At 37.7% G+C, this 19,994-nt stretch overlaps 1 protein-coding gene across 35 annotated transcripts in view; it reads left to right on the top strand.

The window, feature by feature from the left end:
* Positions 1–19,994, top strand: part of kcnma1a (potassium large conductance calcium-activated channel, subfamily M, alpha member 1a) — an 847,042-nt gene that overhangs the window by 441,578 nt on the left and 385,470 nt on the right. For all 35 annotated transcript variants that reach the window (XM_043678944.1, XM_043678947.1, XM_043678946.1 and 32 more), the window contains 2 exons: positions 8,757–8,850; positions 13,320–13,431. In XM_043678944.1, coding sequence (XP_043534879.1) covers positions 8,757–8,850; positions 13,320–13,431 — 206 coding nt within the window. The remainder of the gene's footprint in view (positions 1–8,756; positions 8,851–13,319; positions 13,432–19,994) is intronic.

Genomic DNA, 19,994 nt, shown 5'->3' with positions numbered 1-19,994 from the left:
TTTACTGCTAATTTTACTCTTTTAAGGATGTTCAGGGAGAGGAGATTTAACCACACCATGTTAGTCTGCCTCTGCAATCCCATTGAGAATTTAAATACATGACTGAATATTTCTCTTTTCTCTGCATTATCCAATATTTTGGAAAGTATTTACCATTGATATAGATATTATAGGACATCTGTTTTGCATTAAATATTAATCTGTTAACTACTTCATTAAATTCTTGAATAACCTTAACTTTGTTTGTATGGTAATTATTAATGGCATTATATATAAAAATGTCCTTATAAGATTGGTTTACACTTATCTACTGAGGTAAAGATACCATCAGGTCTCTGATGTTTTGAGTCAGGATCACATGTTCAATTTGTGGTAGGACTCAAGTCAATTACAATTTTAGATTAAGGCTGTAAGTTTGTTTTACAAGTTTCATACGGTTTATTACGTTTGTCACAATAAGTACAAAATATTTTTTCATAATAAAACAATGATTCATTCAGTTCTCTTCATACACTAGCTTGTGACTTCTGACCGACCAGGTGCTTATCCCTTGTTCTCTTAACAGAAGTTGCTGTCCTGTTATCTTCCCTGGGTGTCTGGTTGCTAAAGATTATGGCCACTACCCCTGAGCATAATCAGTAGAACTTATGAACTCTAGTTTGGCTTACCACTTGATGACTGGCACATGATCAATCTCAGATTGGCAGGGCAGTGTGTGCCCAACTACTGGTTGGTTTCTTAAGGATAATAGTCATCTTACTAATACCAGTTCCAACTATTTTCTCACCAATTCCTTAAGGTATTTGTTATTTATAGGCACATGTTTTTCCTATGGTTTTTCCCTATTAGTGGAAAATCACAAACTTAGTAAGTTAAGAAGGCATTACCAGATTAATCTGTGTCTGCTGAGGAGAAATGATATCATATTTTAATGATTAGGAATTTCCCAAATGTATAACTAATTAAATTAATGTTCTTGAGAATTCCAAAACCTTACCAATATCTTTCAGTTGAAAGAACCATTTGTTCATGTGTGACTTCAGAATCAGTGCTGTTACCTGGAACAGATTAATTGAAAAGTCATTTCCTTTGTTCTCCATAGCAGTCGGAGTCATGTGATAAAGAATCAAGCGTTATTGCTATATTGACACTGAACAGCCCAGATTATTTTAAGAAATAATTATGCAGCACAATTTACAGGACTTAAATCCAAATTAATGCAGTTCCAAAATTAAGCCAATTTAAACACAAAACTGTGTCTCTGAATAAAAGGTTTTACTTCAAAGCATCTTCACATTTGTTCATCTACATTTATGTGTTTGTGCTATAAAAACAAGCCTCCATCATTTGTTTATTTTGCCCTGAACTGATGTGGCACTCCACTCAATACACGGCTTGATTCATAGACAAACCATTTTTTTCCATTGAACATAACTGAGCAGAATACAATATTCATACTTTATTTGCTAACCAATTACACATTCAATCTATAAATATTGAGAAATAACCTCAATCCTGCAATGACTACTCTGTTGAAAAATATCAGCAACTGCGTCCCTCCAAACAGAGAAGTCTTTAATTTGCATCCGAGCATGTTTCACCCAATGAAGTCAACTTGAGTTGTTTGCCTGCAGTTGAAGCATTTTTTGCCTCACAACTTTTTCATTTTCTTCCATGAGCCTGTGTTTTACTACTTTTGACAATTAGGTCCAAATGTCCTCTTTGAATATTGTTTAGGCCAAGCTTGATTCTCTTTCTAACAATGTTAATTTAGTTTGAAGCATTTTGAATTTTTGAAATCACTTATTCCCAATTTTTTTTAGACCATTGTCAGCTCACACTTAAGCAGTGGTGATAATCTATGTCTAAATTCTTCATCTTCTAACAAGTCCACTGGAGCGCTTTTTCTATCCTTTGGCTTATCTTTTGGTTTTGACATTCCCATTTTATTAGAACTCTCTTTGCTTTTACGTTAGCTGGTATCTCTCTTTTACTATTCTTTCATATATTCACCACTTGCTTCCTGAGGTGAGGATATTTCCCAAGAGTTTAATGGAATGGTGCTATCCAAGGTACTGCATGAATTGAACCTGACTGGATGTACAGTAGTCCCCCACGTACCCGTGGAGAATATATTCCAAGACTTACCGCGGAAGCCTGAAACCACGGATAGGAGCGAACCCATTGATTTAAATGGAAAATTTCTCTTCCCGGCAGCCTCCTGTTCCCTGGTTTTGGCATGTTCCTTCAATGTGCTCGGGCCTCAGTAAATCACGGGAACAGGACCGCAGATATGGGGGTCACCCTGTATTTGAGTGAGGGAAAATCATCTGAGGCAACCCAAGAATAACTCTGACAGCAACCTGGGAGCAAGTTATTCTATCATCCTTGAAATAACTCCACAAAGGCCAGAATCACATCATCAAGTCATCCTTTATTTACACATGAACAGTCCTTGACTAGAGTGCTGTCTCATACAGAGTCAGGCGCTAGACTGTATCTCCAACATTAAATTTTGTTATGTCAGCCAGGGGTCTCTGATTGGACCAGACTAATAGCCCCAATCAGGGAACTCCTATTCTATGATGTCCTGCTGGCTGACCTTGTTACAATCACTACATTTCTCTTGTCAAAATCAACAGAAAGAAAAGTAAAGTAATATAAATTTCAACTTCTTCCTGTCTGACCCATAATTTCATTGAAGCATCCCTCATATGTGATGACCTAGATCCTATGCTGATGTTATTCCATGGTTCAGCAACTAGGGCTTTCTACATATAGTTGCAGTAAATTTATAGCACAGAAACAAGCTGTTCAATTCAACTCTTTCATGGCAGTTTTTATGCTCCACGTGAACATCTTCCCACTGTACATCATCTACTTCTATCAGCAGATTTATTTACTGTTACTTTTTTCTCTCTTGCCAACTTAACTAGCTCCTCCTTGAAGGCATTTCTACCATTTGCATGAATATTGAGCAAGCATCACTATTTTTATTTAACAGCACTTTTTCACAGTTTCCTTTGTTATTCAGTGATAGTAGACTATCCAACAAGAGCTGGTGTATTAGCTCTGCACAATAATGATATCATCCAATGACCAAAGCAGGTTTACTCATTAACAGTCACCAGTGGGAACCCTGGCCCAGCTCTTTTGCACCTAAAACCTCAAGCAATGACACTAATTGAAAGACCTTTAAGTAGGCTCTATCTATTTAAATATAAGATAGAAAGGTACCCTGGCACCTTTCTGTTCTGTATGACTCACTGGATAAATCTTTAGACCCATAGGAATAGCTGTATTTCTTAAGTTTTTGACCTTGGGTGAAATCTTCTGCTGTCGAGTCTGGTCCAGTGTCAGTCATGGAAATACTTCTGTTTGGGCTCAGGTTTCTTTATGTAATCATATGATCTCCATTCATTACATATACATGTTTGAGGTGAAGGACAAATCTCACAGATCAAGGTGGAAGGAACCTAGGACCAAGGGATCTTCTAAGGTCGAAGACCAGGCCACCAGAATTAAAGGACACCAGGTCTCTGCAAACCTGGACCAGAAGTTCAGATTATGTTTATGACCCTTAACACTTGGCTGATGTGTCCCACAGTTCAACGAAGCTTTGCTACACCATAGCTGGTAGAAGTGCACTTTTACTTATCCCAGCTTCTTGTATGCATGAGCTGATAGATGTGAACAATGGTAGGGATTGATCTCTTCAGCATTTTCATTGCAATCCTCTTATCATTGCTGCATTGCACATCAACAGATGCCCTTCATCTGACACCTTCCTACATTTTCTCATATTGCTTGGATCTTGATATCATGAGAGCAAATATATTGCAATGTGTGCCCCTCCATCAAGGAGGAGAACACAACTGAGGATGGTGCTCACACAGTTGATATATTTTTAATGGGTTTGCCTTTAGTCAATCCATGGAATACAATAACTCATGTCACCTGCAAAAGCCTCTGTCCAATTTCACTGTTTCCTCTCAGTGAGTCAGGAGAAAATTCATCACCACCTTCTTTCCTCAAAGCATCCACCAAATCGTCCTCCCTCCCCCCACCCATAACCATCTCCAGGTTAGGAGACTTCCTGTGAGGGACATCCTGACCCTTGGATCCCCCATTATCAAAGCTACCCATTCCTCCCACCTTTAGTGATATTTATAATCATAAAGACTTTGGTGTATAAGCCTTTTGTAGGCCAGTATTGCAAAAAAAAGAAGAGGAAATTAACCAGAAAGTTAAAAGAACTTTATACTTTCTCGAAGTAAAGGAGGGTAAAAGGACTGCCTAATGGAAGGATGAATATTTTTAGAGCTATAATAAAACGTAGAACATAGAATATGACAGTGCAGTACAGGCCCTTCGGCTCTCAATGTTGTGCACCCTGTGAACCCAGTCTGAAGCCCATCTAACTTACACTATTCCATTCTCATCCAAATGTTTATCCAATGACCATTTAAATGCCCGTAAAGTAGGCAAGTCTACAACTGTTGCAGACTGAGTAAAGAAACTACCTCTGCCATATATCTATCACCCCTCAATTTGAAGCTATGCCCCCTCATGCTCACCATCACCATCCTAGGAAAAAGGCTCTCACTGTCCACCCGATCTAACCCTCTGATTATCTTATAAGTCTCAATTAAGCCACCTCTCAATCTTCTTCTTTCTAACGAAAACAGCATCAAGTACCTCGACCTTTCGTCGTAAGACCCTCCTTCCATACCAGGCAACATCCCAGTAAATATCCTCTGAACCCTTTCCAATGCTTCCACATCCTTCCCATAATTCGGTGACCAGAATTGCACGCCATACTCCAAGTGCAGCTGCATATAGTTTATTTTAAGGTTAGTGATTTATTCACTTTTATTGATGGAAGAAGAGAGAAAGTTGATACAATTTTCAATATCACCATATCATCCTAGATCGTTTTTGAGTGCTTTACACTCCAAAAATCAGCTTGAAATACATTCAAAGCCCCCTTGGAATGGTTGTAGCACAGATTCACTGTAAACACTCTTGGGCTAAAACTTCTAAATTATGACGAGATATGTTACAGAAAATTAACGTATATTTCCTTGAGTTTGCAAGATTTAGGGGTGTTTAAATTATAAAGAGAATCAAAAGCTTGATAAAAGTCAAAACTGTTTATTTCAGTGCTGAAATCAAGAATCCATGAGCATGTGAAATTTTAATAAAAATGATTAAAAATGCATAGAAACATCCATATATTTATAAACTCCCTGTTTGGACCTATTCTGACATAGCTCTGGGCCAGCTGAAACTTGAACTCAGGCTTTCTAGTTCAGGGTTAGGGACATTACCACCATACCAGAAACCTGTATCTTGGTCAACTTTGGCTTAGGGCTCATCGGTCCTGTTACTGAGTCAGTAGGAGATCATCCTTATACTGGTACTTATAAATTTTATGAGGTATGAATTCTCGATTGCCTCATTCCATCTAGAAACAGGCTTTAGGGAGAATCATATTCAATCATGCTTTTATCTTCACAATGCAGAAATTTTTTCCTGATTAATCAGGATGCCAAGTTACTGAGTTGATTGTTTCCACTGAACCGATAGTTTTTTTTGAATTGACAAAGTCATATGGTACAGACTGAGAAGAACAGTTTCTGCATTCCACTTCAGTGCTCCTTCTAAATTCACTTGTAATGTACTCTGTTTCAACTTGATCTCCTGTTTCATTTTGTTAACTTATTGCTATAACAATAATACAGAAACTCCCCTGCCGGCAAATTCACCTACTCGGGCCCTCTTGCTATAGTTCTCAGGGTGTCATTGAACTTTTAGAACCCATAACTGAGCACAACCACTTTTGAAATTAGAAGTATTTGACTGCTGTAACATCTTTATTTAACTTATTTTACTTAAGAGAGCTTTGAAAGATCTGTTTAGTACCTGTATAGATGTGTTATTGATGGAATTAAAGAGCTTAGAAAACCTAGAGTTATTTGATTGGAGAGTTAGTTGTGCTTTATTTAAGTTGAGGTCATGTGAGAACTGTTGGTTACATATTTCAATTGTCAGTTTTTGAGTTACTAGGTCCCAACTGTTCTATTAGCAGGACTGAGTGTTACAGCATTTGTCAGAATTTTTTACAGATGCGATGTTCAGTTATAAACAGTCATGCTTTGAAAAGCCAAACTGTACTTTGAGCCTCAAAGTCATGTGGTTCAATGTGAGATTTTGCAGCTTTGTGTAGTGATTTGTTGAAACAGTCAGTTGATGTTAATGTGCACAATCAAATCATTCCTCTGCTTGATGGCAGCTTTTTGTGCTTTGAGGATAGATGATTAGATTCCAGAGGACCACTCTAGCTTATTGATTTAGTTATTTTCATAGTCGTACTTGCACATTGTAAGAGATTCACAAGGTTAGTGAAAAACTATTATTGAATTGTTGTGCATAGAATCCATCGCTAGAAAATCAACAGTCCCTCCAAGGAATGTATTGACTTCCTTCCTTTTCCTCTTCCTTTTCCTTTCCCCTTTCCCCTTTACACAATAGACCTTGAACTGATGAATATCTCTGTAATGGCAACAGTGAATGAAAGCAACTGAACAGAATGTTTACTTCTCTGGTTAAAGCCAGGCCACTTTATGCATCCAATCTTTTTGCTTGCTCGTGTTTTTCTTTTCTCTCCTTTTTATCTCTGCCTTACTAAAAGCTTCCTTCATCTAAAACTATCATAATTCCAGTGATTTTCTCATTCTTGCTCCTATATAGAACCACCCATTCCTCCCAACCATTTTAACCTTCCTTTCTTAATATCTTACCCTAGATTAAAGCAACTTCATGGAACTGCTTTCTTTATTCAGCCAAAATAAATGAGCTCCTCTTCACTCTCTGACACTTAAAGCATCAATGTTTGGAAAACATTTATTGGCAATAACATATAAAAATAATGCTTCAACGGAAGTAGAAATTACTCTAGTAATCGTATAGATGCAAAATAATATTTAAATATGTGCTTCCCATCTGCAGCCTGAAGTTGGCAGGCAAGTTTTAATCTGCTAAGGTCCATGACCAAATAGCAGCTAAATTCCGAAGAATATGTTGTTATCTTAAGGCGTTTTGTTCCATCTTGGGTGAATAGATTTTTGACAATTGTAGGAGTTAATGTTTATGATATCAGATGACTTAACTAACAGCAAAAATATAGGTGATCACTTTATAAAATATTTAACAGTACATTCTGGTTGAAGTGTTGCAGACAGTATGCTTCAGTACAATTATATAACATCCTTAAAATGCTGAGTATACTGTACAGCCTCAAATTAAAATTGGTTCATATATTTCATCATACCGTGTTCCTAAACCGAGTTTTTAAAATTAACTGATTTCTGAGTGACTATATATATAATGTTTGGTTTACGTATGTGTAAATATAATTACAGCAATTAGACTGAGCACCTTTCAGAGGTGGTCAGGTTAAAACAGATCTATCTCAGCAACTAATTAATGTGATTTGTCCATTTGTGTAGCATGTCCATTTTAAGACCGATTGTGATTTTACTTATCATGCGCAATCTCTCAGGAGTTCCAGTAGTGTATTCAAAGCTTCCAAATGAGCAGGAAGTGAAAGGGCTTCAGAGGATAGAAAGAAAGAATATAATTTTCACAATCTGACTAAAAATGAAAAAGTATTGGAAATATAAAGCAGTTAAGTTGCATTGAGAAAGAGGGAAGGCCAGTTAATATTTTAGTTGGGGCCTTCATGAGAGCTACTCATTGCTGGATATTTCCAACATTTTTCATTTCTCAATGTATTTAACTTAGGTAGATCATTTATGCTTCCTAGATAAATCAGTGGTGTATTCCTAATCCATACAAAACTCCAGTGTGTCACCAGAAAGCAAATAAAAGACACACATTGTTGTTTATGTATTTTCACTATCGGGTAAAATATTTTCAGAATGGTGGAATTCTATTCAGTTAAGGCATTACTTTTTGTTCTGACATCCATTTGGTAGTGCATTTAAGTGACTTTGCCAATGTGCATGTGCAGCTTTGAGTTGAATATTTCTAAATATTTGCATTAGTTTGAAGAGCCTTTTACTGGCCTGTAATTCACGTACTGATGGGCAGATTAAAAGGTTTCTGAAGAGTAAAGTTACAGGGAGTTGTAATCATAATTTGTTTTGTATAAACTGCATGTGTCAAAATACATATTTTGTCAATAACTGGTGCCTGATACTGATCCACATGAAGAGATTCGATATCTTAGCATTTGCTGTGGCTGCTTCTCATACAGAGAAAATAAATCCTGCATGAATTTAGTAACCCTTAAAGCACTGCTATTTCACTTACTATTTACGTAAAGGTAGTATATTTATGTTTCGAGGCACTCCATGTTACGAGTGCTGTATACATTCCACAATTAAGAATAGATTTAGTATATTTTTAAAAATCAGTTTTAAGTATTCAGTCCTTTAAGGGTTAATCAAGGACCAACAAAATTACGATTGATATCTGCTTTTTGTGCATGTTCCTTCTTTTACAGCAAATCCCATATGTTCCTGATGCATTTTTGGCATTCCCCGATATCGGATGCTCTCTCCTCCTGTATATGTAATATTGAAACAGTTAACCCTGAAAATTGTAGGGATAAAGACTTGTTACTATTTAGGAATAGAATGAGGACTGAAAATGTTTCATTATTGCTTTTGTTTTCTATGCATTGTTTTGTCCTGATTAATCATTAACTGCCTTTTCCTGTGTTTTACTAGCCCAATAGAATCCTGTCAGAATTTCTACGAAGATTTCACGTTGCAGATTGACATGGCATTCAATGTATTCTTCCTACTCTACTTTGGACTGCGGGTGAGAACCAATTTAACACACAAGTTAGATTTAGAATGTAGTCTTTTGGAAGGCTTTTGGTTTTAAACAGAGCAATTAAGAAGATAATTTGATTCCAACTGATTGCAAATTACTGTTTGTTTCGTCCAGTCTTTGTGCATGTTAAGGTGAATCATTGAACAATTATGTACACAATATGAATATATTATAGAATCCTGACAGTGCGGATAGAGACCATTCGGCCCATCAAGTCTAACCATCCCACCGAAGAACAGCCCACCCAACCCTACCCTCCCCATAAGCCTGCACTTACCATGGCTAATCTACCCAGCCTGAGCATCCCTAGACATTATGGGACAAGTTAGCATGGCCAATTCACCTAACCTACACAAGTTTGGTCTGTGGGAACAAACCCACACAGACGCAAGGAGAACGTGTAAACTCCAGACAGAACAGTTATCCAAGGCTGGAATCAAACCCAGCGCTATGAGGCAGCAATGCTAACCACTGAACTACTGTTCAGCCCTATGATGTGCATATAATGCAGTATAACACAAGAGGCATTCAGTCTGTAATGTCTTTTTTCTCTTATCGTGATTTCATAAGATGTCTGTGATAGTGAGTTATCTCACAAAGTAAAATAGGAATACTGTATACAATTGTAATGATCTTTTGGTTAACCTTGTTATTCTCTTCTTCAGTCCTGCCAGCACTAAGTGAGTGAAGAGGGAGTGCAGACTGAAGTGGTAGGAGTTACTTAGATTAGCCCACCATTTTGCCTGTTACGTACTAGATCGTCCCACAAACCATGAGCAAAACCACAGGTGTAAGAGCTGAGCATTTTGTTGCACTTTAATCTCTGTTGGGGAAAGGGGTGGTATGTAAATAAAGTTCAATGGCTGAGCATGAGTTAGTCTTACTCAGTTCATTGCTATGACAAAGTTTAAGCTAAAACTGTAGGTTTTGTCCTTATTTTCCTTTGCGAGAACCCCATTCTTTCCACTGGCATAGTTGTGGGTCAGTGTGGTGTGGGAACAATGGTTGGGATTTTGTGGTTGCACTCTCCACAGTAGCCACCTTCTGTATGAGTTGACATTTGGAAGCAGTGTACTGGGCTAGTTTTCTCAACCCCATTGAAGTGAAATGCTTTGTTACTGCAACATTGCCTAACTTAGCCAAATGGGGACATCCAATTCAATGTCAACAATTCTGACTAAAGTTAAATCTTCCCGAAGCAAAGTCAAAAGTGTCAGATCTTCTGCAATTTTATGTATTTGTCTTCCATCAGACCAAAAGGGGAAAAGAATGAAAATGCTGTATGCAGAACAAACCATATGAATGCACAAGCTTATCCTTCATCAGCTGTAGGATAAGAGTGTGCATTAAGTTCCTGTGGTATCTTCTATCAGAATCATTCTTTATTTTACAGCACGGTATTGGAATAGTTGAGACAGCCTTTTTTAATGATCTCTGTAGTCCAGTCCTCACAATCTATGTAATTAAAGAAATCAGGTCATTTCCCCAGGATGAGGGATTTCAAGACCAGGGAACACATTTTTAAGGTGAGAGCAGAGAGATTTAAAAAAGACATAAAAGGTAAATGTTCAGAGAGTGGCTTGCATGTGGAATGAACTTCCTGAGAAAATGGTGCATGTGGGTACAATTACAATGTTTAAAAAACATTTGGATAGATACATGAAAAAGAAAGATTTGGAGGGATATGGGCCAGGAGCATGCACGTAGGACTAATTTAGTTTGGGATTATGTTCAGCTTGGACTGGTTGGACCGAAGGGTCTGTTTCCGTGCTTTATGACTGTATATGGAGTTCTGCCTCTACTTCACCTTTGGTTTAAGTTAGAAATGTGCAATTACTTAGGATTTTGTTTCAAACACAATTTTAAAACTCAGTTTAACAAAATTCAACATTGTCTTGTCACATATTTATTTCCTAAATGGACCATATAATATCCATGCCATGACATCAAGCTGTTCTTTGCTTCATATCTCTTTCAGAATTTTCACATGGTTAAGATTGCTAGATTAGATAAGATTACTTACAGTGTGGAAACAGGCCCTTCGGCCCAACAAGTCCACACCGACCCTCTGAAGAGCAACTCACCCAGACCCATTCCCCTACATTTACCCTTCACACTACGGGCAATTTAGCATGGCCAATTCACCTAACCTGCACGTTTTTGGACTTTAAGTTCATGAATAAAGGATGACCTTGTACATTGTTTGCCCTAGTAATGAATCTTGCTACAAATTTTACATGAAAACACTCTAAGTTTGATCTGATCTAAATTTTGCATCATTAGCCTTTGCAATCTTTCAGATTGGCTCTGTATTATTTTGATGTCCCTTTGTTTTGTGTTCAAATTCACAACTTAATCAAAAGTTATGCTTCATTCCAATTAATATAGTGATTAGATGATGTAGTCAAGAGGCCTGCTTCAGTCAGTTTTGTGTGAGTGAGTTCTATCTACCAGGTTGCCTACAAGATTAATATTTTCCAAGCATGAAATAACTGAGAAAGAGCACCTTTTCCTTTCTTCCTTTATCTTGTCAACTGGACATATACTTTGCCTGCAGCCTATGTGCTTTGGAGGCAATGTTTGTGGTTATAACAACAAACATGCATCAAATTTCCAAGCTACACTTGATGTCTGTGGTGTGCGTGAGTACACACACAGTGGCAGTAAACAGCCTCTTTAAACACCTCACTGGCCTTCGTACAAGCAACATGTATTTATACAGCCAAGATGAGTTCAAAGAGATTATGTCTAACCTGCATTTTTTAAAAAAAGAGACTGCTCAGTTCTGAAGGAAAGGAAAGTATAAACCTTCCCGAGTGCTTAACAGGCTGTCCTGAAATGTCACCTTGTTTAAATTTTCTTTACCTTGACGAACAGTGCTGCACTTAAATAATGCAGGAGAAGTCTGATTAATACGAAGTTAAAAATCACACCACACTAGGTTATATCCAATAGGTTTAACTTCCAATTAAACTTGTTGGACTATAACCTGGTGCTATGTGATTTTTAACTTTGTATTCCCCAGTCCAACACCAGCATCTCCAAACCATGATTAATACGAGGTTTTCTTGGGAGCTATTTGCAGGGTTAGCAAAGGATGACCTTTGTAGAGTTGATCAAGTCGAGTTAAATTTAATAATAAGAAACAAGCGCAGGCAAACATTTCACCACCAGTCTGGATTGCTCAATCAAAGAGTAATTAAGCTCTTTTCTTCCCATAAAGCTGTACATGAAAATGGGTGAAGTCTATCTGTAACTCAGAGATATGCACCAGGGGTCACTGAAGTTGGTGCAGGCCATTCAGCCTCTTCAGTTTGTTCCACCATTCGGATAGGACTTTGCTGATCTGTAACTCAAATTCCTATCAGCCATGGCTCCATCGCCTATAAATTCTTAATATTCTTGTCTAATAATTCATCAAACACTATTTTCAGGAATAGAAAGTACTTTAGAAGAGAGTGTAAGGACTCTTATACTGCGTTGTGTGGACAATTCATTAAATTAGAAAGATCAAATCATATAAAATGGTAGTGCCTTTAAATGTATTTATTATGAAATGATGTATCATTTCTTTTCAGAGTGAAACAAGTACTTTCTATACTGAAGTTCTGGGTGGGCAAATCTGAATATAGTAAACAGCACCTTTGAAGGAATATGTTGATTCTGTATGAGGTCTTTTGAGCTTCACTGTGATGCCCTTTGGCATAGTTGCCACAGGACAGTTTCAAAGATGAAAACTGTTTTGTGAAATTACTGAACAGATTTTCAGACTGGCCTCCTGTGCTGGCGCTTCACTGACTGTCCACACCTATTTTCATTCAGTTCTTGTGAAGAATCACAACTGATAGTTCTTACGCAGTAAATGCAAAATTGCAGTGCAACCTTTCTGTAAACTGATGTGCTTAGGAAGTTAAAATAAAGCAGAGTAACCTCTAAAGAATAATTTCCATCACAGTTCATGTCAGTTGTCTAGTGTCACCATGATCTGTAAGTAGATTGTGATCTCCAGGTTTAACTTCCAGTAATGGTTAACAGTTACCCCAAGGTCTTCATTTGATGGGACATTGCTGATTTCTGGCCAAAATACTTATTGAAAAATGAATAAAAGAAACATCTGTGTCAGAGAAGATAGAGGTAAAATTAATGAGGTTCTACATTTGGAGATGTCCAGCTGTCTGTGAATTTCATTCTCAAAGTTCCTCATTGATAAGTTCAGGGTTCTGTATTTAGGTAGCTAAGACCTTGAAAAAAATTTTCACATCACCATTTTGTCACCTGCGGCACAGCAATTCACTGCTCGTCATATTACATTGATTCAAATATTATTAAAATGCCTAACCTTAGAAATTTAAGAATTGTAGAATATGTTGATGTTTTGACAGTGTCTGGTAAAGCTGAATACACCTGCCATAGGAGGGAATATTGAAATAATTATTCACTCTTTTCTCTTTCAGTTTATTGCAGCAAATGATAAATTATGGTTCTGGTTGGAAGTGAATTCTGTGGTAGATTTCTTCACCGTCCCACCTGTCTTTGTGTCTGTATATTTGAGCAGAAGCTGGCTGGGTAAGTTACATTTTGTTCATTTATGTCAACTCACAAATACCAATTGTTATAAAATTAGTTGATAATTAGGCATCTTGAATTATCTTTATATGCGCAAATATTTAGTGTGTGTTGACACAATCCTTGGAGCATAAATTTGTCTCAAAGTCCTAGTCTGACTTGAGAGCAATTAGAAGCCTGTGTATCCGGATAATCATCTTCATCTTAGCTGAGGTGTTAGATGGTCTACATCTCCAGAATCGGGTTGCATTTTTACCTACCTGAAGCTTTGATGTGAACCCAAAAACTTTTCTGGCTGCCCTGTAGATGACTCGTGTCTGTGCCCAATATTTCAATGACTGGTGAATGGCTGGCATTTGTGTTCCTCTGCCAGAATGTGAGGATGAGCTTTAATGCAGTATACAAAAGTTAGACATGTATGATTTGTTTGTGCAGGAATTGAGAAGCAGAGATTGACCTTGTGTGCATCAAGCAATGGCTGAAAAGCTGTGCTTACAGAATAGTTGTTCAACCAGAAAAAGTCCAAGTCATCAGCTTTCATCACCACGAGCTGATACTTCAAACCAAACCCCTTTGCAAAAGTAATCACTACAAGTGTGGTCACTTAAAATGAATTTCTTCTGTATTTACAGAATGGTATAATTAGAGGTTTAATGAAAGAGCATGATGAGCTGAGAGTGGTCTGGTTTAGTGCAGGTTTACTAATCAGCCTTAGATGACCTTTGTAACTCCATTTGAAGTTGTACAGTTTAGCCAGATGTTGCATATTGAATAGTGTTCTTCTACAACTTTACACGGTCTAATCTTTTAGTGAAGTATCAGGGTGTCTCCGCAGTAATGGATATGTTGAGATGTAAGCACAACTATCTGGTGAGTGTGTATGAAAGAAGCTTAATATGGCCTGCTGTTCAGAAGTCTTTGGACTGTTAAGATGTCTTTGGACTGTTAAGTTTCTTTGTTCCCGATTTGTAGGTCCTGGACTTGCTGATGATTTTACACTTGTCTTTTAATGAAATTTTAGTAAGAGAGAGTTAGAGGATGCTTAGTTCCCTTGTGAAATATCATAGTGGGTACAGAAACAAGCAGTCTGACAGTGATTACTGCTAGTTATAAAGGGCTGAATTCTGTCGTGCATTAACAATGTATTATAAGTCTCAAAATCAAAAATTGCAGAAGCAATTTTGACAAGCTTGAGATTTCAGATGGCACTCAGTGAGTTTATGACCTTGTAGAACTTACGTGAATCTTGAGATATTTTTGTTGTCTTTTTATTACTTCCTGCCTAATTTTCCTTTTGTGTGTGGAAATCATTAATGATCTATCGCTGCAAAGCTGTTAACAGCCCTGGAGCTGTGGGAAGGTTGTTCACTATCAGTTCACAACCATTCTGATTAATGGAATATGTTTATCACCTTGTGACCAGGAGTGGGATTCAACAAGGTTTCTCTTTGCAATGAGGGATAGCTTATGTACTACTGTATTGGTGGTAAGTCAATGAAGAATCTGGTTAAGGTACGCCATTGTATCCTCCTGTAGTCACTGCAACTCAAATAACAAAGTGCAACATAATCCAATTGGTCAATGGAATCTCTAAATGAAATCCTAGGACAATAAACAATCCTTTTAAAGCTCTGGGACTGTGGTTGCACATACCCAGTTTTAAGACAGGCTGAAAGTCATCTTCCCATGTTTGTCAGGAGAATCCTATGCTCTTCTCAATGAGTTCAGGTCCTCACCACACAACTAATGTAATTTGGCAATTTCCAAGTTTCCATAGAGATGCTGGTTGGAAGGAAATAGAATATCACATTTGTTATAACAGTTACTGTTGTTTTTGTGGGGACTGAGGCATTTCCTTGGTGCAGCATAGAGAGAGCTGGATTTGATGCTTGAGACCCAAGAGTACTTCATATTGACAGTGGGTTCCGGAAATTGGAAAAGATTCTATCCTCCAGTGTTGAACCACATTGATGAATAAATGTAAATGAAAATGAAAATTTCAAGTGTAACAGAAAAATCTAGGCTGATGCTTTGGTCTTTACTGAGGGATTGAAACACTGTCAGGGGTATTGTCTTTCAAATGAAAATTTTTAATGAATCCACATCTGCCCTATCTAAGGGAGATTAAAGAACCCATGACACTATTTTAGTTAACAGCAGGTGATTTCTCCCCAGCGTCCTGCCCAGTATTTATCCCTCAATCAGCATCACCATAAACAGATTATCCGATCATTACTACACACGGCTGTTTCTGAGAATTGGTTGTTGCATTTTATAACTGCTGCATGGAAGGTGTGACAGAAATAGAAATCCTTTGTTTTTTTTGGAGAATTAAATGAATTTTGAGCTTAAATTTAACTTAGAAACTGAGCAGGAACTGCAAGTTCATTTTGAGTCTGATAGTCTAATGCCTGCCATATTGGTAAAAGAAAATTATTGTGCAATGTCCTTGTCTGTAATAGCCATTAGGCTGTTTGTCTGCACAAAGATAGGACTTGCTGCTTGTTGTAAGCCATCACTGCAAGATTGATTTATCCTGATGATACAGACTGCATGCAGAAAGTGCACATCCACAACCAACATGGTTAATTTTAGAAGTATTTGTACTTAAATGTCAAATCAGGAAGCGCAGATGTACGTCTCCCTGGTCCCAATTCAAGAAATCACTGGCCTTATCCTTCCCTCTCCAGAATCACACTCCAGCACCCAATCAATAAACTCCCAATCCCCCACCTATAAAGCTAGGAATAAATAACCCCGATTGACTGGTGGCTCAGTGGTTAGCACTGCTGCCTCATAGCGTCAAGGACCCAGGTTTGATTCCTGCCTCAGGTGACTGTGTGTGTGGCGTTTGCACATTCTCCTTGTGTCTGCATGGGTTTCCTTTGGGTGCTCCAGTTTCCTCCCACAATCCAAAGATGTGCAGGTCAGGTGAAGTGTTCAGGGATATGTAGGGCTAGGTGCATTAGTCAGGGGTAAATTTAGCGGGTCTCTGGATGGTCAATGTGGACTTGTTGAGCCAAATGGCCTGTTTCCACACTGTAGGGATTTTATGACTTCTGTTTCTTGAGCCCGATCATTAAAGCACAGAACATTCTCTGCAAGCACCTCAAATGCTGTTCTGCCTTTCCCAAATTTCTCAGCCTTTGAATTTGAGTTGGTCTGTTGTTTTAATCAGCAAGCAATGTATCACTATATCCCATCTTATTGCCTTGGTATAACTAAGAATGCAAGTCTATGACTTGCATTAACATTGGGATTGTTGTTTAAATCTATTCTGTGTTATTCTTTGCAATATAGTGAGAGCATGGTAGTTTGTAGATCTTGCAGAGTTTATTGTTAGGAGTAAAAATGTTTTTAATTTTGATCTTTAGAACTGTATCAGTGAGGAATGTGTAGCTGATATTTGGTGGTGATATTTGATCCTTTGTAATGGAGTGAGAAAGATACCTTGGTCTCATAATTAACATGACTGGCGAGGACGTAAAGGTGATGTTTGAGATGCAGCTCTATTCCTTAAACACTGGTATACTGATTAGTATTCTGACCAGTCCCTGTGTGATGTTCCCTCATTTATCATTGCTCCAAATGGGAATACTTTGGTTGGTCATGACAAGATTAATCCAAAGATCCCTTTCCTTGTTGATGCCTTTCTCGTTTAAGAACTGCATTTATGCTCTACGTAGAGCCAGTCTAACCAGGCTTTCCTGAGTTTATGATAAAGTGAGTTTATAAATTACTTGTTATGAATTACAAACTGCGAAAATAAATAATAATGCAATACACAAACATACAGATTAGAAAAGAGAGCTGAATCCAAAAATAGTAACAAAAATATACAAATCGATTACTGAGTTCTGACAAAAGTAGACAGTTGGACATTGTAGTTGTTATGTTGGTTGATTCAGTAGTTAGCACTGCTGCTAATTCCTGCTGATTGTAGCTGTGCAGTTGACTTTGAGATGCTGACCGTTGTCCTAATTCCTATCAACTTATCATTTGACTTGTTTTCCAGCAAAGAAAAAGAGACTGCTTTTCCTTTTAACTGCAGTATTAGGATGATTAGGATTTTTTTCAGTTGTGATCTTGCTTTTTCCAACTACTACACGTAGACCAGGGTTGTAACTTGCTTTTAATCTAAAGGCTCTAGAAACCCAGGTGGTTGGTTTTATTATTGAAGATAGGAGAAACGTTCAGGCATGCAACCTTTTGAAAATATTTGAATAAGGGACATATCTCCTGGAAACAGGTAAGTTGCCCTTTCAGTCAAAACTGGAAATTGATGGGCTTGAAATTTGTTCAGTTTAAGTTTGTGATTCTTGAAAGGGGAAAAAAACAGCATGTTCTGTAACTCAGACTGCACTCTTTTCTCCCATCAGGCTCACTGTCTTGAGATAACTGTCAGTGTTCTGAGAGTTTATCAATTTGAAGCCTTTTTCTTTGAAATATCCTTGACACCGGTCAGGTCTAACTTTCCATGGTCTCCTTCGAGGCTGAGAATAATCTACAAATGCCTTCCAGCCAGTCACTGACTACATTGCTCAGAATGTGCATCTCAATTAGTTTTGGCTATGTGTTCTCTTTTCAAAAGAATATGATGCAGTTACAAGTTCAGTGTGACCGTGGAAAGTTTGGGTTTATGATCAGTCATCATTATACCTTACTCTGCTTTTGAAAGCCCCACTGTTAGTATCAATGGAATACCAGTTAACTAAAGATGTCCATGAGCCATCTAAACTGTATTCATACACAAAAACGTAATGTGCATTTATAGAGTGCCTTTCACAACATTGTTTTGAGCACTGCATGGAATTATTGCACTGATGTGTGCATTAGCTGATAAGAAAGTCAATGAGACTAAAAATGCCATTCAACTAACTATTTGCAAAAAATTTGACTATCCATGCTTGGCACATAATTGAATCTTACAACGTTTCCATATATTACAAAATTAGTTCATTATCGAGTTGTCATTTTCCTTAAAATTATCAAATGAAAGAACAATGTTTGCAGCTCAAAACAAATTTGTTATTGTTACCAACAAAAATATTAATGAGATGATGGATTTTATAAGGATGTCTGAATGTAAAGCATTCTTGGTCTGTTGTATGACCAATCCTAATCACTAACCACATTTTATGTGAGGTTGTCTGCATTATTGCTCACCATGGGGTAGGAATCTACAGGGAGACAGTGAGGACTGCACATGCTGGAGATGAGTTGAGAGTGTGTTGCTGGAAAGCACAGCAGGTCAGGCACCATCCGAGGAGCAGAAAAATCGACGTTTCAGCCGAAGCCCTTCATCAAGAATCCTGATGAAGGGCTCCGGCCCGAAATATCGATTTTCTTGCTCCTTGGATGCTGCCTGACCTGCTGTGCTTTTCCAGCAACACACTCTCGACTAGGAATCTACAGGGACCACTTACTCTGATGTGGCAGAAGAAAATAACTTACTGGTCTAATGAGAAATTATTCTTTCATGGCCTTGCTTGTTAGACCAGCATTTATTCCTTCCCTAATGGACATTGCTGAACCAGATTAGTTTTTATATGACTATCAATAGTACCTATTTGGCCATCATTATGGAGCTTTTTATTCCATTGTTATTAAATTTCAACTGCCATGATACAATTCAAACCTTTGTCTTCTGAGCATTAGCTGGGAATCTGGATTATGAGTGTCATCATCCCATATTATTATGACTCCTATATTGTTATTATTACTGGACGAGTCAGACCCAGGACTGAAACCAGGTTTGATAGATCCTATTTTTGTTTTTGCTTTATTTAATAAAATGGTCTTTCACTGAAACATAAACATGCAATGCTGAAGATTTTGTTTTAACAGTGGAACAAAAGTTTACGACAAAAGAAAAGTTAAAATAGAATTGACAAAGCTATTCACAAAGTTAAAAATCACACAACATCAGGTTATAGTCGAAAAGATTTATTCAGAAGCACTAGCTTTTGGAGTGGTGCTCCGTCAGGTGGTGATGGAGTGTAGGATCATAAGACACAGATTTTATAACAGAAGATTACAGTGTCATACAGTGATATATTGAACAACCTGGATTGTTAAGTCTTTCATCTTTCAGAATGGGTTGCATGTTTCAGTACAAGCAAGTGCCTGGAGCTTTTAAGTAAAACCATTATGCTGGGGTAACGTATTTCTTAACTTTTCTGATCCACCTCCTTTCTATAGGATAAAGGTTAAGCTGAAACATTGACTCTCCTGCTCCTCAGATGCTGCCTGACCTGCTGTGCTTTTTTTTAGCGGCATACTTTATCGACTTTGACTTTTTCAGCATCTCCAATCCTTACTATCTCCTAAGCTGTTACATCTTTGACCAGGAATTCTACAAATTGAAATATAAATTGAATAAAAAGCTTTCTAACCTATAGGTCTTTCCCAAGCAAAGAATCCTGATCCTTCTAAACAGAGAACAAACTGATATTGCTCAAAAACTGAACTGTCCTACCTGTCCATCTTCCTTCCCACCTATCCACTCCACCCTCCGCTCCAACCTATTACCATCACTCCCACACCTTCATCTATCTACCACC

This window comes from Chiloscyllium plagiosum, chromosome 38, assembly GCF_004010195.1.
Source record: "Chiloscyllium plagiosum isolate BGI_BamShark_2017 chromosome 38, ASM401019v2, whole genome shotgun sequence".
NCBI lineage: Eukaryota > Metazoa > Chordata > Chondrichthyes > Orectolobiformes > Hemiscylliidae > Chiloscyllium > Chiloscyllium plagiosum.
The sequence above is the reverse complement of the archived record's forward strand: the minus strand, read 5'-3'. Positions and strand labels throughout refer to the sequence as shown.